Source organism: Plasmodium cynomolgi, chromosome 3, assembly GCF_000321355.1.
Source record: "Plasmodium cynomolgi strain B DNA, chromosome 3, whole genome shotgun sequence".
Taxonomy (NCBI): domain Eukaryota; phylum Apicomplexa; class Aconoidasida; order Haemosporida; family Plasmodiidae; genus Plasmodium; species Plasmodium cynomolgi.
The window spans coordinates 443,122-460,756 of NC_020397.1; the positions used below are offsets into that span (position 1 = coordinate 443,122).

General features: G+C 47.1%; 5 protein-coding genes across 5 annotated transcripts; 2 read left to right on the top strand and 3 right to left on the bottom strand.

Annotated features, from left to right (window-relative positions):
- Window positions 1-1,484: 1,484 nt before the first annotated feature.
- PCYB_031930 (DNA polymerase alpha) lies at window positions 1,485-5,534 on the bottom strand (the record flags this gene model as incomplete). Its single annotated transcript, XM_004220863.1, has 5 exons — window positions 1,485-4,177; window positions 4,361-4,654; window positions 4,790-4,861; window positions 5,102-5,192; window positions 5,466-5,534. 5 exons carry the CDS (start codon window positions 5,532-5,534, stop codon window positions 1,485-1,487), a joined length of 3,219 nt encoding a protein of 1,072 aa, XP_004220911.1.
- A 2,868-nt stretch (window positions 5,535-8,402) lies between these two features.
- On the top strand, window positions 8,403-10,433 carry PCYB_031940 (hypothetical protein; the record flags this gene model as incomplete). The annotated part of the gene is made up of 2 exons (XM_004220864.1): window positions 8,403-8,845; window positions 9,038-10,433. The coding sequence occupies 2 exons, from the start codon at window positions 8,403-8,405 to the stop codon at window positions 10,431-10,433; spliced, it is 1,839 nt and encodes a 612-aa protein (XP_004220912.1).
- Window positions 10,434-12,051: 1,618 nt separating this feature from the next.
- Window positions 12,052-12,726, bottom strand: PCYB_031950 (30S ribosomal protein S12; the record flags this gene model as incomplete). Its single annotated transcript, XM_004220865.1, has 1 exon — window positions 12,052-12,726. A coding segment is annotated over one exon (675 nt), but the record flags the coding sequence as incomplete, so codon positions are not given.
- Window positions 12,727-13,912: 1,186 nt separating this feature from the next.
- Window positions 13,913-15,079, bottom strand: PCYB_031960 (hypothetical protein; the record flags this gene model as incomplete). Its single annotated transcript, XM_004220866.1, has 1 exon — window positions 13,913-15,079. A coding segment is annotated over one exon (1,167 nt), but the record flags the coding sequence as incomplete, so codon positions are not given.
- An 859-nt stretch (window positions 15,080-15,938) lies between these two features.
- PCYB_031970 (phosphopantothenate--cysteine ligase) lies at window positions 15,939-16,901 on the top strand (the record flags this gene model as incomplete). The annotated part of the gene is made up of 2 exons (XM_004220867.1): window positions 15,939-16,764; window positions 16,792-16,901. The coding sequence occupies 2 exons, from the start codon at window positions 15,939-15,941 to the stop codon at window positions 16,899-16,901; spliced, it is 936 nt and encodes a 311-aa protein (XP_004220915.1).
- Between the last annotated feature and the right edge of the window lie 734 nt (window positions 16,902-17,635).

Consider the following 17,635-nt stretch of genomic DNA (forward strand, 5'->3'; position numbering starts at 1 on the left):
CACGAAGGAAAAAATGTAATTCCGTATCTGTTCGATGGATAAGAATCTAAGACATTTATTGCATCGAAAATATTTTATAAAAATGGCTGGCTTAACATTATGTAAACAGTATGAACAAGTCAGGTAACCCTTCAAATGAATATCCTTGAACCTTTCTTCTGATTCGTTTAGTAACGATAGGACGTTTGCTTCTTGATAATTTTCTTCAATCTGGAGATCACTTTTTATTTCCCTTACATCGAAGATATTAAAACAGGATGCCAATTTTTCTGCACTCGTTCCTTCGATGTATTGACATAATCGGTTTATCGGAGAGAGGATCTGGTTCCTAATGTAGTAATCCTTATCGATTTTCATATTATGCTTTTGTATTTCACTAACACTGAAACAGCAGAGAGAGTTGCTCAGCTTTTCATTACCCGATTTGTTGAAAAATTTTGAGGCATCCTCACTTGTGCAGACGCAGTATTGGATCTCTTTATTGACACTTATGTTGTATCCGTCCTTCATCATTCGCTCCGCCACCAGGACGTGTCCTAAGGAGTTTTTCTCCTGGTACTCGCTCACGTTTTTCGTCAGCTTTTTCGTGATAACGAAGAAGTCCAACTCGAACCTAACATGGGAAGGGGGAAGGGGGAAGCGGCACGTGGGAAAGTGACGAAGTGACGAAGTGGGGAAGGGGAGAAGAAGCGACGTGACGAAGTGGGGACGGGGAGAAGTAGCGACGTGACGAAGTAGCGAAGTAACGACGCGACGACGCGGTGGCAACAATTTCACGCATCGCCGCATCGCCCTTGTGCTTCTCTGCGCACCCCGCTGGGCTTACTCGTCCGCCTGAATCCGCTGGTGCACCGCGCGCAGGTACTCATGGATCTCCTCCGAGAGGTCGTTTTCCACGGGGAGATCCACCCCCCCAGCAGCCGGTCCAGATCCCTGACCATCCTTACTACTGAAGATTATCTTCAGCACCTCATTCCCAATAAGTTTCGAAATTTTACTAAAATCTCTCTTAATAAAATTTATTCCCTTCATTTCGTACTCACACTTCTCCATGTTGGCATCCATGACCTTTGCACATGCATATTTCTTTTTTTTTAGGAGAAGGAGTTTACTAAAAATACACTCCAGATCTAGTTCTAACTTCTTGTAACTTTTGTTAATCGTGTTTTTAATGACGTGTGCTAATCTAAAGGCTTCTTTGTAATTATTAACTCCATGTGCCTTTATGCCTGTGTCTATCATGATCGAATCGGTATCACCATAAATCACTTTTAAGTTAAATTCCCTCTCCACTCTGGACTTCGTATGTTGAAGTAGGTTCCTTCCCTTGAGTGTAATAAATGCAGCCATGTGTTTAGCATAGAAACGATTATTTGTATTTCCCAGACAACCATAAATGCTATTGCTTATTAGCTTTATGGAGAGGGACTGAATTAGGAGGAGTTCTTTTTTTTCTTTATTTTTTTCATTTGCGATTAGTTTTTTTATGAAGGCTCTCTTTTCCACAAGGTTCTTAAGGATGGAGGGTAGGATCCCTGGCTTGGTTCTGTCAAAATCTTCAATTTCGATGGCTTCGCTTGGGGAGAGTACCTCGCCCGAGTCCGCTTCCGCCACGTCTGTGGAGTCCGCGGGATCGCCGACCCCGTTGGCGGCTTCCATCCCGTTGGCGGCTTCCACCCGGTTGGCGGCTTCCACCCGTTGGCGGCTTCCACCCCGTTGGCGGCTTCCATCCCGTTGGCGGCTTCCACCCCGTTGGCGGCTTCCACCTCGGCGTGCGCAGCCCTCCCCTTCAACGTGCTGAAGCATACGTTATACTCGATAATAATGGAGGGGTAGAGGCTGTTAAAGTCTAAGTAAAGTACAAACGTGTCGTAGTAGCCACAGAGGGGATCCAGCACAAGTCCCCCTGAGTACTTCGCAGCACCTTTGTTTTTCACTTGCTCGTTTTCAATTTTTTTAACTCTCCTCTTAACCATAGGGGTGATAAATTTCTTCCTGTTGTATTCGTGGAGAAGAAAGTACTCGATTCTCTCGCTGGTGTAGCATAGTAGACTCCTTGCCCATATGTAGCCACTTAGTTTGGTGAGGTCTCTTGTTTTTTCGATGATCTGCAACACTTTGCATACATTTGCTATTTCTTGTACACAGAACAGCTGACTGTGTATGTACATGTTCAGGTGATTTTCTAAGATCTGCTGCGCGTCGTACAGGTGGATGTTGCTGCAGTTGAGGAGGTTGATGTTGTTCACGGAGAAGTCTTTGAAGACGTTCGGGGGGGGCGCGCCCGACGAGCCGCCGTCGGGTGGGTTGGGCGCACTGCTCGAGTTTGCCGCTCTCCCCTTGCTGGCTGTGCGCGCCCCCTCCTGGAATTTATTCCTGACGCTGTCGATAATCTCGTCCATGCTGTAGCTAGTAAGCTTAATCAAATCCTTGCACAACATATAAATATCAACGATAAGTCTCCCCTTGATGTGCTGAATGATATTATACATAGAACCAGTACTACTAGTCCCATTGAATTTATTTACTTTCATTTTATCATTCTTTTTGAGCTTTTTCTTTCTACTAAGAAAATCTACATTCAAATTATGTACGTTACATCTATGTATAATGAATTCAAGATCGAAATTCAAAATGTTGTATCCAATATAGATGTCCGTATCTTGGGTTCTGAATTTTTGTAGAAATGCATCTAGTAGGTTTTTTTCTGAGTCGAATAGTTTAGCATTATTTTTGTTATATGTAGAGTAGTTTTTTTTTGTTGCTTTGGAAGATATACCACAGAAATTAATATACTTGATTCCTTGTGCTTCTACCATGGAACAGATGCTGAATATTTCATGGTGGTTGTCTTCGTTTAGGAGGGATACCACTTTGATGGTAACTTTGTTTAGGTCTAGATCGATCAGGTGGCTGGTTCCCCCCGCGTTGCTCTCTCCCTTTTTGTGCATCTCCGGGGGGGAGCCACTTCCACCGCTGCCACTTCCACCACCGCTTCCACCACCGCCAACCGCGGTAACCACACCACCGCTAACCGCGGCGTGCGTCCCCTCCCCGGGGGGGAGCTTGCCCTCGAGCCGCTTCTCCACCGGGTAGACGTTCTTCCAGTTCGCAGTCGTGCAGTCGAAGTAGCAGTACGTCAAATTATTGGTAGGGTTCAACTTGAGCCCCTTCACCTTCACCCAGCAAGGCAACTTCAAGTTCTTCTTAATGATAAAATTTTCGATAATGTCCTCATTGCAGCAGTAGAAAGCGGAGTATGTCCTCCCAGAAAAGTATTTCTCGCTGATCGGGTCGCAGTTGTACGAGTAAAAAATTTTGGCATACATTTCTTCATCACTCGAGCTGAGATTCAAATTTCTGCGTTTCACGATTTTACATTTGATGCTCTCAATATTGTGATGCTTCCTCACCGCTCGGAACTCCTCCAAAAAATCAGACATAATGCATGTGTTGTAGTTCTTATGTCCATACCTTATTTCGACCCCATCTTTTCTGTAAATCATTTTTTTTGACAACAGGAAGTAGTAACATCTATGCATTTCTTCAATATATACACTCACGCTTCTGTACAACTTAAATTTGGATAAGGTTCTTCCAAACAGGATAACGCTATTTCTGTGTTTGCATATGTCGAAGAGATACACATTAACACAGCCAGTTTCTTCGTTTGTGACTAGCTCATCTGGTTTGTTTTTCAATCCTATGTGTGCGTTTATTGGACTCGTTTCCTGTTCGTTTTCTCCCCCTTCGCAGGTGCTTCCTCTCGGTTCGATCTTCATTTTGTGCGTCACAGGTGGGGGGTCTCCCATTTGTAGGAATGTCTCCACGGGGTGGTTTTCCTCAAGCCTCGATACAATGCTAAGTTGATCACTTTGTTGCCCCTCTGATGTAGTCTCCTGTTTGATACCACTGGGAGGTACACATATCTCACTTCTCCGCTTTGCACCTTCTTCCTCCCCTTTGCAACTCTGCGTTGAGTTTTCCCCTGGTTTGTGGTTAGCCTCTTCTGGAGTAGCTCCCCCCTTGAGGTAGTCCTCCCCTGTGAGTACTCTCCTTTTTTTGTTTCTCTCCTGTGTTGCTTCCCCAACGAGATGGTCTTCCTCCTCTGCAACGGTGCCCTCAACAATTTCTTCACACTTGTCCTTCAATTGTGTCTTTATCTCTCCATCTGTCCCTTTCACACGAAAAAAAGCGTTGAAGTCATTTTTTCTCCCTTCATGTAGAGTTCCGCTGCTTGGGGACACCCCAGAGGGGAGATGCCTCCCCGAGTGAACCTCTCCCCGGTGGGCTTCCCCCCGGTGGGCTTCTCCCCTGTTGGCTTCCCCCCTGTTGGCTTCTCCTATCGAGCTGCCTCCACCTTGACTAACATCCGTATGCCTATTGCTACTACGGATGATCTGCCTAATGTGACACCCTTTTTTATCACTACGATCCCTTTCGTAGGAATCCCTTGTCTTCCTCTTCGTGTTGAGGTGGTCCGACTCGCTGCCACTCGAAGAGGAATTCGCGTCCATCAACCGCTCGATGTTTTTTGCCTTCGATATTTCTTCCTTGCTTAATTTACCTGTGGAAAAAATCTTCTGAATTTTTTTTTCTCGGATGAAGTCATCTATGGGTGTGTTCCTCTTGGCCTTGGTTTCCTTCTCGGCCGCTGCCGTGGGGGGTAAGAAGAAAATGAAGCGAAGGAAGCGGGGGGAGGCCATATCAACACGTGGTGGCGATCTCCATGGTGTACGCCACTTCCACTACGCCGCTTACTGCGCGCCGCTTCCACGACGCCACTTACTCCTCTTCCGAAGAAGGCCGTAGTTAATGTCCTCCACAATTACGTCATCGCTCGAGTCGAAGTCCTTGTCGCCTGCGAAGGGCACGGAGGGGGGCGTCCATAAGGAAAGCAGTCACGGAGGAGTGATCCGCGAAGAAAAGCAGTCACGGAGGAGTGATCACAGAAGAAAAGCACTCACGAAGAAGTGATCACAGAAGAAAAGCACTCACGAAGGAGTGATCCCATAAGGAAACCACTCACGAAGGAGTGATCCCAGAAGGAACAAAAACAAAAGAGACACATCTGTGGACACCCCTCTTTCCGAGTGCTCACCTCCAACGATGAAATTCTTCAAAGAGTTCTTGTTTTCAAGGTACCCTTCTTCGTCTACCACTTCGTAAATATCGTCATTTTTGTTTTTCACCTGTGGGGGGGAAGGATGAGAGAAAAGGTGGGCGCTTCTTCCTCTACCACTACACCCCTATGCATCAAGCTGCCTCAACTGTCAGCATTTTGCGGCTCGCACAAATTACCGCTCCTCTCTAGCCACTTCTCCGGAGCGATCCCCACAAAGGAGGGTCATTCACCTGGTGCTCACAACACACGGAAGTGGGGAAACACAAATAGGGAAGTCGTTACACAGTGTCGCTACACAGTATCGCAACAGAGTATCGCTACACAGTGTCGTTATACTCACCTCGTAAAAGTCTGTCGCCTTGCACTCTTTGGACCTCTGCTTCTTCAGCTTGTCGAATACGTTACTCATGTTGGCGGCTCCTGGGGGGGTTGCGGTGGTAGCAAAATTGGCCTGCCAGCGAGGTGGAAAGCTTCACCTACTAGGGAGGCGGCAAAATTGACCTGCCAGCGAGGCGACAGTTTATCTTCTAACGGATTGCAGGTCCCCCGTGCGGACGCCTGTGGATCTTCCGTTCGCCCCTTCCCCTTCTGGCTAGCCAAAAGGCAGATGAACTGAACACCGCAGATTATCAACGCGAGGGAAATTTTGTGCTACGCCCTTTCGCGTCAGCCTTCTCGAAATTGTGTACGCCTGGGGTGCCCATGTGAGGATGTACATATGTATGCATGTACGTATTTGTGTACACTTAGGTTTGTTTTTTTTTTTTTTTTTTTTATTTTTTTTTTTTTCTTTTTTATTCCTTTCCGTGCTTGCGTGAAACGGCTCCCACTCGCGCCGGATCGCTCAACTCAGGGAGGGGAAAAAAAAAGGTGCAAGTTATGTACGCACAAGAAAAGGGCCACGTGGGGATGCCGATGCGTTGTGTGGCTAGCTGTGCGAACACACCCGCGGAGCACACAGGGAGGAAGTTCTCCCAAACGTAGTTCACATTCGCCACGCCTCGCCTTGCACATTTCGTGCGAGTGCCAACCACAGCGGCGCGGGAATCGTTCCTCTTAGCTTTACCTCGTAGTCACGCTTCGGACGCAATTGAAAAAAAAGCGCATCATCGTATCATCGCATAATCGCATAATCGCATCATCGCATCATCGCATCATCGCATCACCGCATCATCGCTGTGCACACCAGCGTGTTCTCTTCAGTTGCGCGAATGAGCATGAGGAAAAATCGCATCTCGGAAGTGAACCCCGAAATGTACTCCCGAAAGTTAGACCAATGCTCTCCCTCAGCTTCACCTTTGCAAAAATAACGAAGCGCGTCAATGTACACGCTCACTCCGTTTGTCTTTTTTAATTTTTTTTTTTTTTTTGGAAGTGCAAATTTTAAAAGGCTATTTCGGGAAAGGCGCAGGTGCAAAAGGTGTACCAGTGGGCAGGTGCATTTTAAGTAGCTCCTCCTTTTGGCTTGCCCTTCGCTTCAAAAGTTAGCAGCACTTTGTAATTGCAAAGGAGGGACAGCATGAAAACAGCTGTGTTACGATAGGAGAGGATACACAGAAGGGAGAAAAAAAAGAAGCTGTTTTGTCTTCTTCGTAAATTTTTCCTAGTATGACCAGGGGACACATGCACAAAATGGGAATGGTGAAAAAAAAAAAAAACAGCAAGTGGTTTTTCTGCGTGCGAAGGGGTCCTACCCTCTCTTAACTTAATTTAATTTAATTTAACTTAACTGAACTCGGCTGCCCCTCCTCTTCGCGCTTCAGCTTTGCAGGAGCGTTACGCAGTTGGGAAAGAGGCGAACGAAACGGCGGATTCGCCGGAAAAATAATGCATAAAGCTGCGAATGGCCGAGTGGCAAAATGGCAAAGCCACAAAAGGTGGGCGAGCTGAACCACAGGTGGTCCAACAGATATGGTTCGACTAGGTTAACACGGACTTCACTTCGCCCCGCGCGGATACACACGAGGGGTTACAGAAAACACCCGCGACGCAGGTAACGAAAATGCGAACCGCAAACGTAAGGTTGGTCCCCGTAGCCTTTTTTTTTTTTGCAACCACTTGGGAGAAAGTTTGCCCCCGAATTGAACGTAAAACTTGCACATGGCGCAAGTTGCGCTTTACTAGGTTGGGATTTTTTTATCGCATACGAGAAGGTAGGCGAGAGCGTAAGAGAGCGTTTAAAAGGGCGTGTAAAATGGCGTGTAAAATGACGTGTAAAATGACGTGTAAAATGACCTGTAAAATGGCGTGTAAAATGACGTGTAAAATGACCTGTAAAATGGCGTGTAAAATGACCTGTAAAATAACCTCTAAAATGACCTGTAAAATGACGTGTAAAATGACGTGTAAAATGACGTGTAAAATGACGTGTAAAATGACGTGTAAACGAACGTTTAAACGAGCGCGTGAACCAGTCCGAGAACTGTTCTCCTTCTCCACTTTGCTCCTCTCCCAGTTTTTGCGGCACGCGTGACGCTCCCGTATTTGTTTGTTCCAGGCACTCCCTTCGAAATGTCCCGTATGTCAGATCGAGGACGCCAAGTGGCGCATGGGAGTTAGCGCGTTGCCAGCATAACGCGCAAAAGGACTGACTTTTCCAATTTTGAGCTTCTCCCAATTTTTACTAAGGCGTTTTTTTTTTTTTTTCCTTGCAACTTGCTTTTTCATTTTGGCTAGTCTGCCAATTTGCTAATTTGGCAATTTGGAAATTTTTGCAAATTTTTGCAAATTTTGGCAATTTTTTGCAATTTTTTTTTTTTTTTGCATTTTATTGCCGTTCATACCATTTTGGCTTTTTTTTTTTTTTACTATTTCCCCTTTTGGCGGCCTTTTGGTACCCCTATTTTCCCCTTTTCACGCTTAACACATTCAGGTTTTTTTTTTTTATTTCCGCGCGCTTCGAGTGACTGGGAATTTGAGGAAGAGACCCAAACGCGCGCAAGGAGGTTTATCACATTTAAGGGTATATTTACTTGAGGACAGTTTTAAAAAAAAAGGGAAGCAAAAGGAATAAGATATTTACCTGAACTGTTCATGCGAACGCGCGGCTGTTCATGCGAATGCGCGGCTGTTCATGCGAATGCGCGGCTGTACATGCGCTTTGGTATGCACATTTGTTCGAGCGCCCGGGTGAATCCCTCCGGGGCGTGCGTGTAACAAATTGCTCCCGCTGTGAGGGAGCTGCGAGTCGTTTTTTTTTCTCCAATTAGCTTGTTTGTCACGTTCAGGGGTTGGCCGCTATCGCCCGTCCCCATTTACTTACCACCCCAACCCAAAAATGTTAAATTTCGGCGGAAACGGAAGAACCAGGCTAAGCGAAATGAACGTCCTGCAAAACGAAATGCAGGAGATAAACATAAACGACAGCGGTTCGAAGAACGATTACGACGATAATACATACAATGACGCGAGCACGTGTCACGACAGTAACATGGTGGGCAACGAGAATGGCTGCTTCAAAGGAGAATTTACACCCATTAAGAACGATCACAGCAATTCATTTAGCGAGGGAACGGGTATAACGGAGGAAGAAACAAAGGAGGAGACAAGCGAGTACGATGATAAGCAGCCAAAAGAAGTACTCAATTGTGAATACTGCAACAAGCATGTGCACGCACAGGTGAAGACATACACCCCTACCTTTGTCTACCTTCTCGTAATAATTTTGTTTCTCCTGATATCTTTCTTCACCATATTTTTATTACCTCTTTTGTACTTAACGTTTAAGCAAAAAAAATACACCTGTCCCTACTGCGAAAAAAATTTAAAAAAATCGAGCGAAAAATTAATTCAAGTGAAGAGAGAAAATCAAATTTTAACTTTCCAATTCCCCAAATGTGCAATAATAATTTCGGCAAAATATTTGGCTTTATTTCTATCTCTTATTTTTTTAATTTTTTTTTATATCATAAGAATTTCCAGTAATTTCAATTTAGACAATCTAGCCAAAGGTCCCTACATAACAGCTAGCTGGGTGGATTATCTCGAAGACTGTGGACACAAATCACAACTTAGAAATAAATTTAACAGCATTCACAATTTTAAAAGTAAATATGATGGGTATACAATTATATGGACAGGTCAGTTTCATCAAATAAAGGAAGGTTTTTTTAATAGCAATTCTTTGTTCATTCGAATGGACCCTTCGGAATATCGTTACGACAAGCCTGATATCAGAGCCCTTTTCACCGACTCTCTAATTGCACAAGTAGAAAATTTACAAAAAAATGACTTAATTGAATTTGAGTGCACTCTTATACAGATTAGTAAAAACAGGAACCCACATTTGTGTATTTTGTGGAATGTCACTTTGATGCAGAAGTCCGAGCAAACCAACTTCAACGTTGTCGATTTTGTAAAGCACCTCTCCATTTTAGACATGATTAACAGTAGCTCCAATGCGAATCCTTTTTTTATGAGTCTTAACAATAAGAACGGCGAGGTGAAGCGCTCGATCAAGATAGTGCACCTTGCGTCGGGCGGGTTAGGCGGCGGGATGAGCGGGATGAGCGGCGGGCTGGGTGGTCACCTCGGAAGTGACCACCTCGGGGACGGCCTCTCCAACGGGGACCTGTTCGACACTCCTAACGTGATCCACGCGAACGACGAGTACGTCTTCAATTTGGGGAGCGACCAAATGAACCATAACCCCACAGGGGTGGGAAGCGGCTCAAATTTTCCCTTTACACATGATGTGAGTTCAGGTGGAAAATTTAGTCTTCGAGATTTTGTAACTCGGATGGGAAACAGGAAATCGGGAGTAGAGTTGACAGATGACGAAGACGAAGAAGAGGAAGAAGAGGAAGAGGAGGAAGACTATGACTACTACAGTGAGGGTGACAATGATTACAACTTAGAGGACGTACATGCTCTGAAGAATGCTTATGGTAACGACCTGGATGGGAAGTTCGACCCGTTTAATCGTGTCGAGTTCCGTGCACAAGGCAAGAAGAATGGCGCTACGAACCCACCCTTGCATAAGTTTAAATATGGAGACGATGGGGCAGGGCTCTTCAGCGAGGAGAGGGCAACGGAGTATGAGCAGGAAGTGCACGAGGAGGGGGCGCCCAAGGGGGGGGCGGCAACAGGGGGAGCGGCAACCGGGGGAATAACTAACAGTGAGGCCCCTAACAACAAAGCAGCGAACCACGGATCGACTAACAATGAATCCCCTAACAACAAAGCAGCGAACCACGGATCGACTAACAGTGAGGCCCCTAAGAACGAAACCACCAACAGCGGGGCAGGCGAGAAAATCACGCAGAAGCAACCCAATGTGGATGGCTCCAAGGATCCCCCCGGCGAGTGAGAAGAGCAGCAGAAAGATCGACCAACTGGCAAACGACAAAAAGGACAAATGAGGGACAACTACAGTGAGAGGATCCGCCCCCCAGTGGGAAGGAGCGGAGTGTGTGCCTCGCATAGTTGGAATGGTTTTGCCCCGTTATGCTGTGCGGATTGTGTGCAGTATTGCGCATCCTTCGCGTCCTTCGCATCCTTCGCTTCCTCCTCCTCCGCCTTCTGCTCCTCCTGCTCTTCCTCTTCTTCCTCTCCTTCTCTCCGCACTACACTTTTTATTTTTATTTTTATTTTCAATTTTTTTTTGTGGCCGTCTAATAGTGGAGGGTCGAAATGGGAAAGCCTGCGGAAGCACATCGAGTCCATTGCGCCAACGTGCGCACACTTGTGTGTATATTATTTACGCAGACAGGGAGAGCAAGGAGGGGAGTCCTCCCCAACATAGGCTCTCCCTACGAAGAGGTGGCAGTGGGCAGCACATGTGCTTGTGTTACTAATAGCCGTGTGAGTTATGCACCCCAATGAGATCAGATTAGGGGAAGCTGCTGTCTCCACTGCGTTCTTTTTTTTTTTTTTTTTGTCTCCCGTTTGTGTTTCGAAAGGGGAGTAGAAGGTGGAATGGAAATCGAGACAGAAGAGGATACATTCCGCGAAATCGGAAAAGCCTTGTAGTGGAGTAAAGGGCTTTCCCATGTATGCAGTAACTTGTGTAGAGAAACAAAGTAACGTGTGTCTACTTCGCTCGTTTCTTTGCACTTTTGTCAATTTAAGTGGCGCTCTGTTCAACAGTCCTTCTCCCTGTTTGTACATTTTTTTCCTACCTATTTTTTTTTTTTTTTTTTTTTTTTTTTACCCCCTTTTCCTTCTCCCCAATTTGTGCTAGCCATTCAAGCCGCGTGGCTGATAGCGGCCCCCTATATTGGAATTGCGCACTGAACGGGGAAGGACCATTCATGTGATAATAATGGAGACACTCCCTCCTTCCTTGACTCTAATTTGTTCTTTTCGCGCGACCCGCGGAGGTTGACGACGCCAACCGTTGTGGTGCCGCAATCAGTGGGGTAACCCTCTTCCTTTTTTTTTTTTTTTTATCATACACCCTGGGGTGTGTATGCATGGCGATGGTGTTATCCGTTTCAACTTAGTGCGCATTGGCATGGCGTTTTTTCAGTCCAAATTGGATTAATTATTTTTCTTTTTTTTTGGTGGCACGACTGTCTTGGTGCTCATCTAACTTAACACCGAGGCGTCAACTGGGCGAACTACGCTTATGTTTTGCCAAGCGGTGAGAAGCTGGCGTGTGTTGTGGCTGGGGAGGCCAAGTTAGGTAAGTTGGGGGGTTGGGAAGCGCGCCAAAGTGGAGAAAGGTTGATTAGCTGAGGAGAGGTGAGCAAGGTGTGATGGACGTTGGGTGGCAGTGTTAGCGAAAATAAAAAAAAAAGGGGGGACACGCGGTGAAAGGTAAATCGGGGAAGACGAAGCGGTGAAAAGTAAACAGGGGAAGGCTAACCTGGGGAGAGGACGCGGTGAAATGTAAACCGGGGAAGGTTAAACCAGCGAGCTGCCTCCCTTGGTGGCCGCTACCCGCTACACGCTACCCCCTACCGCTACCACCACACCGCTGACTACTCCTGGGACTGCTCAAACTTGCGGTTCCGGTAATACGTATTAAAGTGGAAGATATTAATTGGGACGGGTTCGTCCTCCTCCAGCGGCTTCTCCCGTAGCTTCTTCTCCCCATCGACGTAATTGAACCACTTGTACCTGTTAAACTCCTCAACGTCCTTCTTGATGTATATATGTTTAAAATTATACCTCTCGAGTAGGTGTTTTTTTTTCTCTTCCGAGAGTTTAACCCCATATTTGCTTCTTCCCCTAAGTCTATTCTTAACAGGGAGTAAGTCGTAGACCCCTCTAATGGCTTTGTAATTGCATCCAGGGATGTCCTTACATCTACCACCTCGCACAAGGATGATATTATGTGTATTCAAATTATGACCTATTCCTGGAATATACACAGAGACTATTCTTCCAGTAGATAATCTAACTCGAGCGATTTTTTTCAGTCCTGAGTTTGGCTTTTTAGGGGTCTGAACTCTGACCTTCAAGCATATTCCTCTTTTTTGTGGAGCTCCTTCTAACCACTTGGATCTCCAATTTATTTTTTTCAACTTTGGTATCTGCTTAGGTCTCCTTTTGTAAAATAATCTCCCTCTTATGTTTTTTGTGCTAAATGGTTTAGACCCCATTGGGGTGTTCTTCATCGGGAGAAGCCCGTGGGGGTACGAGAGTGAATTCTTCATCGTGTAGCCCTTGGTTATTGGAGTTACTTCCATCACGTTGCCCTTTTTGTTTGTGATCGTACAGCTGTGGTGGGGCAGCTGTGCACAGGGTGCTTCTACGCCGGCACTGCTTTCTCCGCGGGGGAGCACCCTAGCTGGTAGGTACGTGGCGCGGGGCCCTACCCCCAAGGGGGTGGCCATTAGGAGGGCGCCCCCACCGGGGCGGTGAGGATGGCGGTGGATGTGGGGGTGGCAGTGGGGGTGGCAGTGGATGTGCCTGTTGCTGTGGATGTGCCCGTTGCTGTTGCCGTTGCCGTTGCCGCGGCTGCTCCTGTGGCTGAAGAGGGGGAACCTCCAAAGGGTGGGGAGGCTATTTGCGGGGGGCTTCAATCCTGAGATGAGCTTCACAGCCGGGGGGAAGGTTACCCCGGGGACTCGCATCGTGTGTTTCGCAAGCGGTTAGGGCGTAGTTGGCCCGGCAAGCAGGCGAGTCAAGCAGGCGAGTCAAGCAGGCGAGTTAGGCAAGCAAGTCAAGCTGGCGAGTTAGGCAAGCAAGTCAAGCTGGCGAATTAGGCACACCGGCCAAGCTGACGAGTTAGGCCCACCAGCCAAGCAAGCTCCTAACGTGAGGTGGACTCGCCGTCATGTTTGTTATCCCCCGAGTGGAGCTCTTCTTCTTATCCGTTCACCCCACAAGGGGGACTCTCCACGTTGCACCTTACCGTTTGCATCACCCGCGTGATGAGGGATCGGTAGGGCAGCACGTGGCTACGCGGCAGTGCAGCAATGCAACAATGCAGCAAATGCAACAGCGCAGCAAATGCAACAGCGCAGCAATGCAACAACGCAACGCAGCAACGCAACGCAGCAAGGTGAATGCGCCGAAAAGGGGAAAAAAATTATCTTACAAACGTACGAGCGTTTCAAAGATGTTGCTGAACGGGGGCGAAGAAAAAAAAAAAGGCACTTTCGGGAAGCTTACACACGGAGGGATGCATACGTGAAAAATCCGCCCCGCTCGGCGGAGTGAAACGAAAAAAAAAAAAAAAAAAAAAAAAAAGAAACGGGAGGAGGAGGAGAAGAAGAAGATGAAGAAGAAGAGCGACGAGGGGGGTAAGCCACGGAACGATGGAACGCTAACAGGTTGGCATGCCTCACGTGGTTTCCGCTCCACCGTGTCGCGCGCCTCCCCCTAGAGGTAGTTACTCGCGAGGCTGGTTTCCAGCCGCCTCAAGTGCGTAGCGTAACTGCGCCTGATGCCGCTATGCAAAAGTCGAGAGACCTCGCAAGCGTACCATTTGGAGAGGCTAAACACTTCAGACGTGATCCCGATAGAGTTCTTTATTGCTATGTTTGAGATAACCTTTTGAAATTCAGGTGCGATGATGAAGCAGAAGGCGCTGCTGCAGTACAGGTCGACTTCCTCGTCGAGGGGGTCCAAAATAATTTTTGGGATGTACATCTGTCGGTCTGCGTAGAAAAGTTTGTCCGCGTATGGGGGGGCAGTCACCCCAGGAGCGGCGGGGACCTCCGAATTGGTGGCAGTCCCACCGGGGGAGGAGGGCACCTCTAGATGGGTGGTCACCCCCCGATTGGCGACAGCACCCACAGGGCTCTCCACTACCTTCCCGGCACTTACACGAGCCAGCTCCGTCACGTAAGTCCCATACTTGCTTTTGTCGACAATCCCGATGTTAATAGAATTCACCACAAAATTTACACTTATGTTATTGTAAATGAAGTTAAGAATAAGTGAGTTAATAATGCTGGGTAAAACGTATGTGCACTCACGTAAAATTTGAACGCGGACATGGAACTGTTGAAATTTGTACATACTTTGGTCGATTATTTGTTCCAAATTTTTTACAATTATTTCCTCCAGGGTCCTCTCTCGATCGTCTCGAAACCCTTGTGTGTTTTTTATCCGTATGTTGAACTGAGGTGATTCGATTCCTCTGCTAAACATCTGTGTGTTTGGTGTTGGGCCGATCACCGTGGTGGCTACCACACTGTTTGTGCCATTACCCAAGAGAGTCCTATCTGCTAGGATTTGCTCCGAGGTCGTCACTCCACCCTTAGGCGTGCCACCTGGCCGACACTGCTCCTTCACTGCAGCTTGCCCAGCTTGCCCAGCTTGACTAACTTGCCTAACTTGCCCGGGTTCTCCCCCCCCCTCACTCGCTGCTTCCGATTGGTAATTGTAGGCTCCTCCTAACAACTTGGTTAATCTCCCACTCGTGTTTTTACTATACACGTGAGGGTTCACATTGCCACTAATGTATATGCACGTTTTGTTCTCTTCATTTATTTGGTCCACATCGACGTGGACGGGCAGCACGTAGTCGAAGTGTCGGTTGTCGATTCGGTCGCCCATTTTGGGGGGAGCAGGTCCCTCAGGTGGGGCTGCTAACTGTTGGGCTGCTAACGGTGGGGGGCCCAGCGGGGAGGGACAAGGGAGGAAATAAAAAAAAAAAAAGTAAAAAACAAACACAAAAACAAAGCAAAAACAAAAGCAGAAGCAGAAGCAGAAGCAAAACGCTCTTGCTATATATTCTTCTTATGTTTGCATTCGTACACGCGGGCCCGTGGAGGGAAGCTAGCGGAGGAGGGCCGCTCACTCGCGTTGACCGCTCTTGTGGAGTCGCCGTTGTTCCTCATTCAGCGCACACCAACCGATGAGATGAGATGTAACGAGATGTAATGAGATGTAATGAGATGAGATGAGATGAGATGTAACGAGATGCGCTGGTCGGAGGTTCACACTCCATGGGTTGAATCGATTGGGGGAAAAGTTAAATAGGGAATGGGCTCTCCATTTTTTTTTTTTTTCTGCACCCGTTCATAGGTTGCGCGATGGTCGCCAGGGGACGCACTGTCACGTATATATAGGAATATGCACTTACGTGAGTCGCCGCTACCTTAGGAGAGCACCACTACACTCTCTTCTTCCCAAACGCTGCCACTTAAAATGGTCGCCAGGAGGAGGCCCCCAGGAGGAAGCCCCCAGGAGGTCTCCACGCATTCCATACATATGATACATTCGCGCGCGTAGGAAGAAACAAACGTGGGCGGATTTCCGTGCGTAGTTACCCTACCCGAGAGGAGGGGCAAACAGGAGAAGCGAAGGGAAGAGGCGAAGGGAAGAGGCGAAGGGAAGAAGCGAACAGGAGTTAGTCAGAAGCAGTCTGAAGCTATTCGAAGCGGTCCGAAGCGCCGCCAAAGCGCCGCCAAAGATGGAGTGCCTCGCGGAGCACCCGGAATTCTTCGCCAGCGAGTTAAGGCCAAACGATTTAAACGACGTTTTAAAGAAAATACAAAAAGAATTCCTTCAAGAGGAACGAAATCATATCATCTTAATCACCTCGGGAGGAACCAAAGTTCCACTAGAAAAAACATCCATCAGACACATGGATAATTTCTCCACCGGAAAAAGGGGAGCATATATGTGTGAGTATTTTCTAAAGAAAAATAAAAAAGTAATTTTTCTACATCGAAAGGGTACCTTCATGCCATTTGAGTATCACTTAAAATGTGTTACTCGGATGGAGAGTATCCGTGTGGTGGATGGACATGTGATGCTGAACTTATCAGAACAGGATAACAATGCTGTGGTAAAAGATGCAAAATTGTATGAACAGTTCAGGCAAAATCTTCTTTGTATTCCTTTTGAATCTGTTTTTGACTATGGATTTTACTTGACTGCTATTTGTGATTTGCTCAATAAGGACTGCAAGGGAAGGCAGATCAGGCCTACTACTATGGATGTGAAGGCGATTGGGGTTTTCCCGTTACCACACCTCGTCATATTATGTGCAGCAGTTAGCGATTTTTACATTCCCTTTTCACAATTAAGTGACCACAAAATAAACAGTGAGTCAAATGCAAGTCTCTCCCTTCGAATGCAGCTAGCTCCCAAATTTTACAAACTTACGAGGAAGTACTTTCCCCTACTTCACTTCTGCATGTTCAAACTGGAAGACGATGAGGAGGCACTACTCAGCAAATCGAACGAAAGAATCCGTTTCGCAGATATATTAGTAGCCAATTTGTTGGATGCGCGTTATAGCTCTGTTTTTATTTTTACAGGGAGAGATCATTTCTTCAAACTTACGACCTCGAGTGAGTCGGAACGGATTGAAGACGCCATATGCCGCTACCTTTTTGAGTACTTTGCCATTCCGGTGGCAGACCACTAGGTTCAGTCGCAGCAGTGGGTTCAAGCGCAGCAACACGTGCTAGAAGACCAGTTGCCAGCAACCGTCGGGTTGCCACCCACATGGTTGTCTTCATCTGCGATGCCCCTTAGTTAGGCTCTCCTTTTGACACACACAAAAAAAAAAAAAAAAAAAAAAAAAAAACGCAAGCCGGTTGGGGGTACATTGCAGGGGCATAGCACCTCAAGTGGGGAACAACTCCCACCTACTCCCAACAAAATGAACACAATTTTGAAGACCCCGTTGTTCACAATATTTTTGTTTGCTCCTCCATCTTTGTCCCTACCGAGGAGTTCTTTCATTTGTGTGCCACCTGAGGGGGCAGGGGGGGGGAAGGAGTGAACCGGGGGAACCCCCTTCACATCACTGTGCGGGCAAATGTCCACATATAAGAGTACATGCGTACATGTGCCAAGCCTCATTCGAACTGTGTTCAACCGTGTGCGGGGAAACCCGCCTACCTATTTGTGGTGAATAAAGCACTTAAGGGAGGGGAGAGCCAATGACAAACGCCTACTCCCCGCACAGTTTAAAGTATTATTCATCCACTGTTCGCAACTTGTGCGATAGACACTCCCTGAAGAGGGTAACAACCCGTCCGAGGCGCATAACCTCCATGGTGCGAAAAAAAAAAAAAAAAAACGAAGCAAAGATGGCCCCTGCTATCCCGGCAGTTGCCGCAGCTGCTGATGGCGCGACGTGCTCCCCCAACAAGG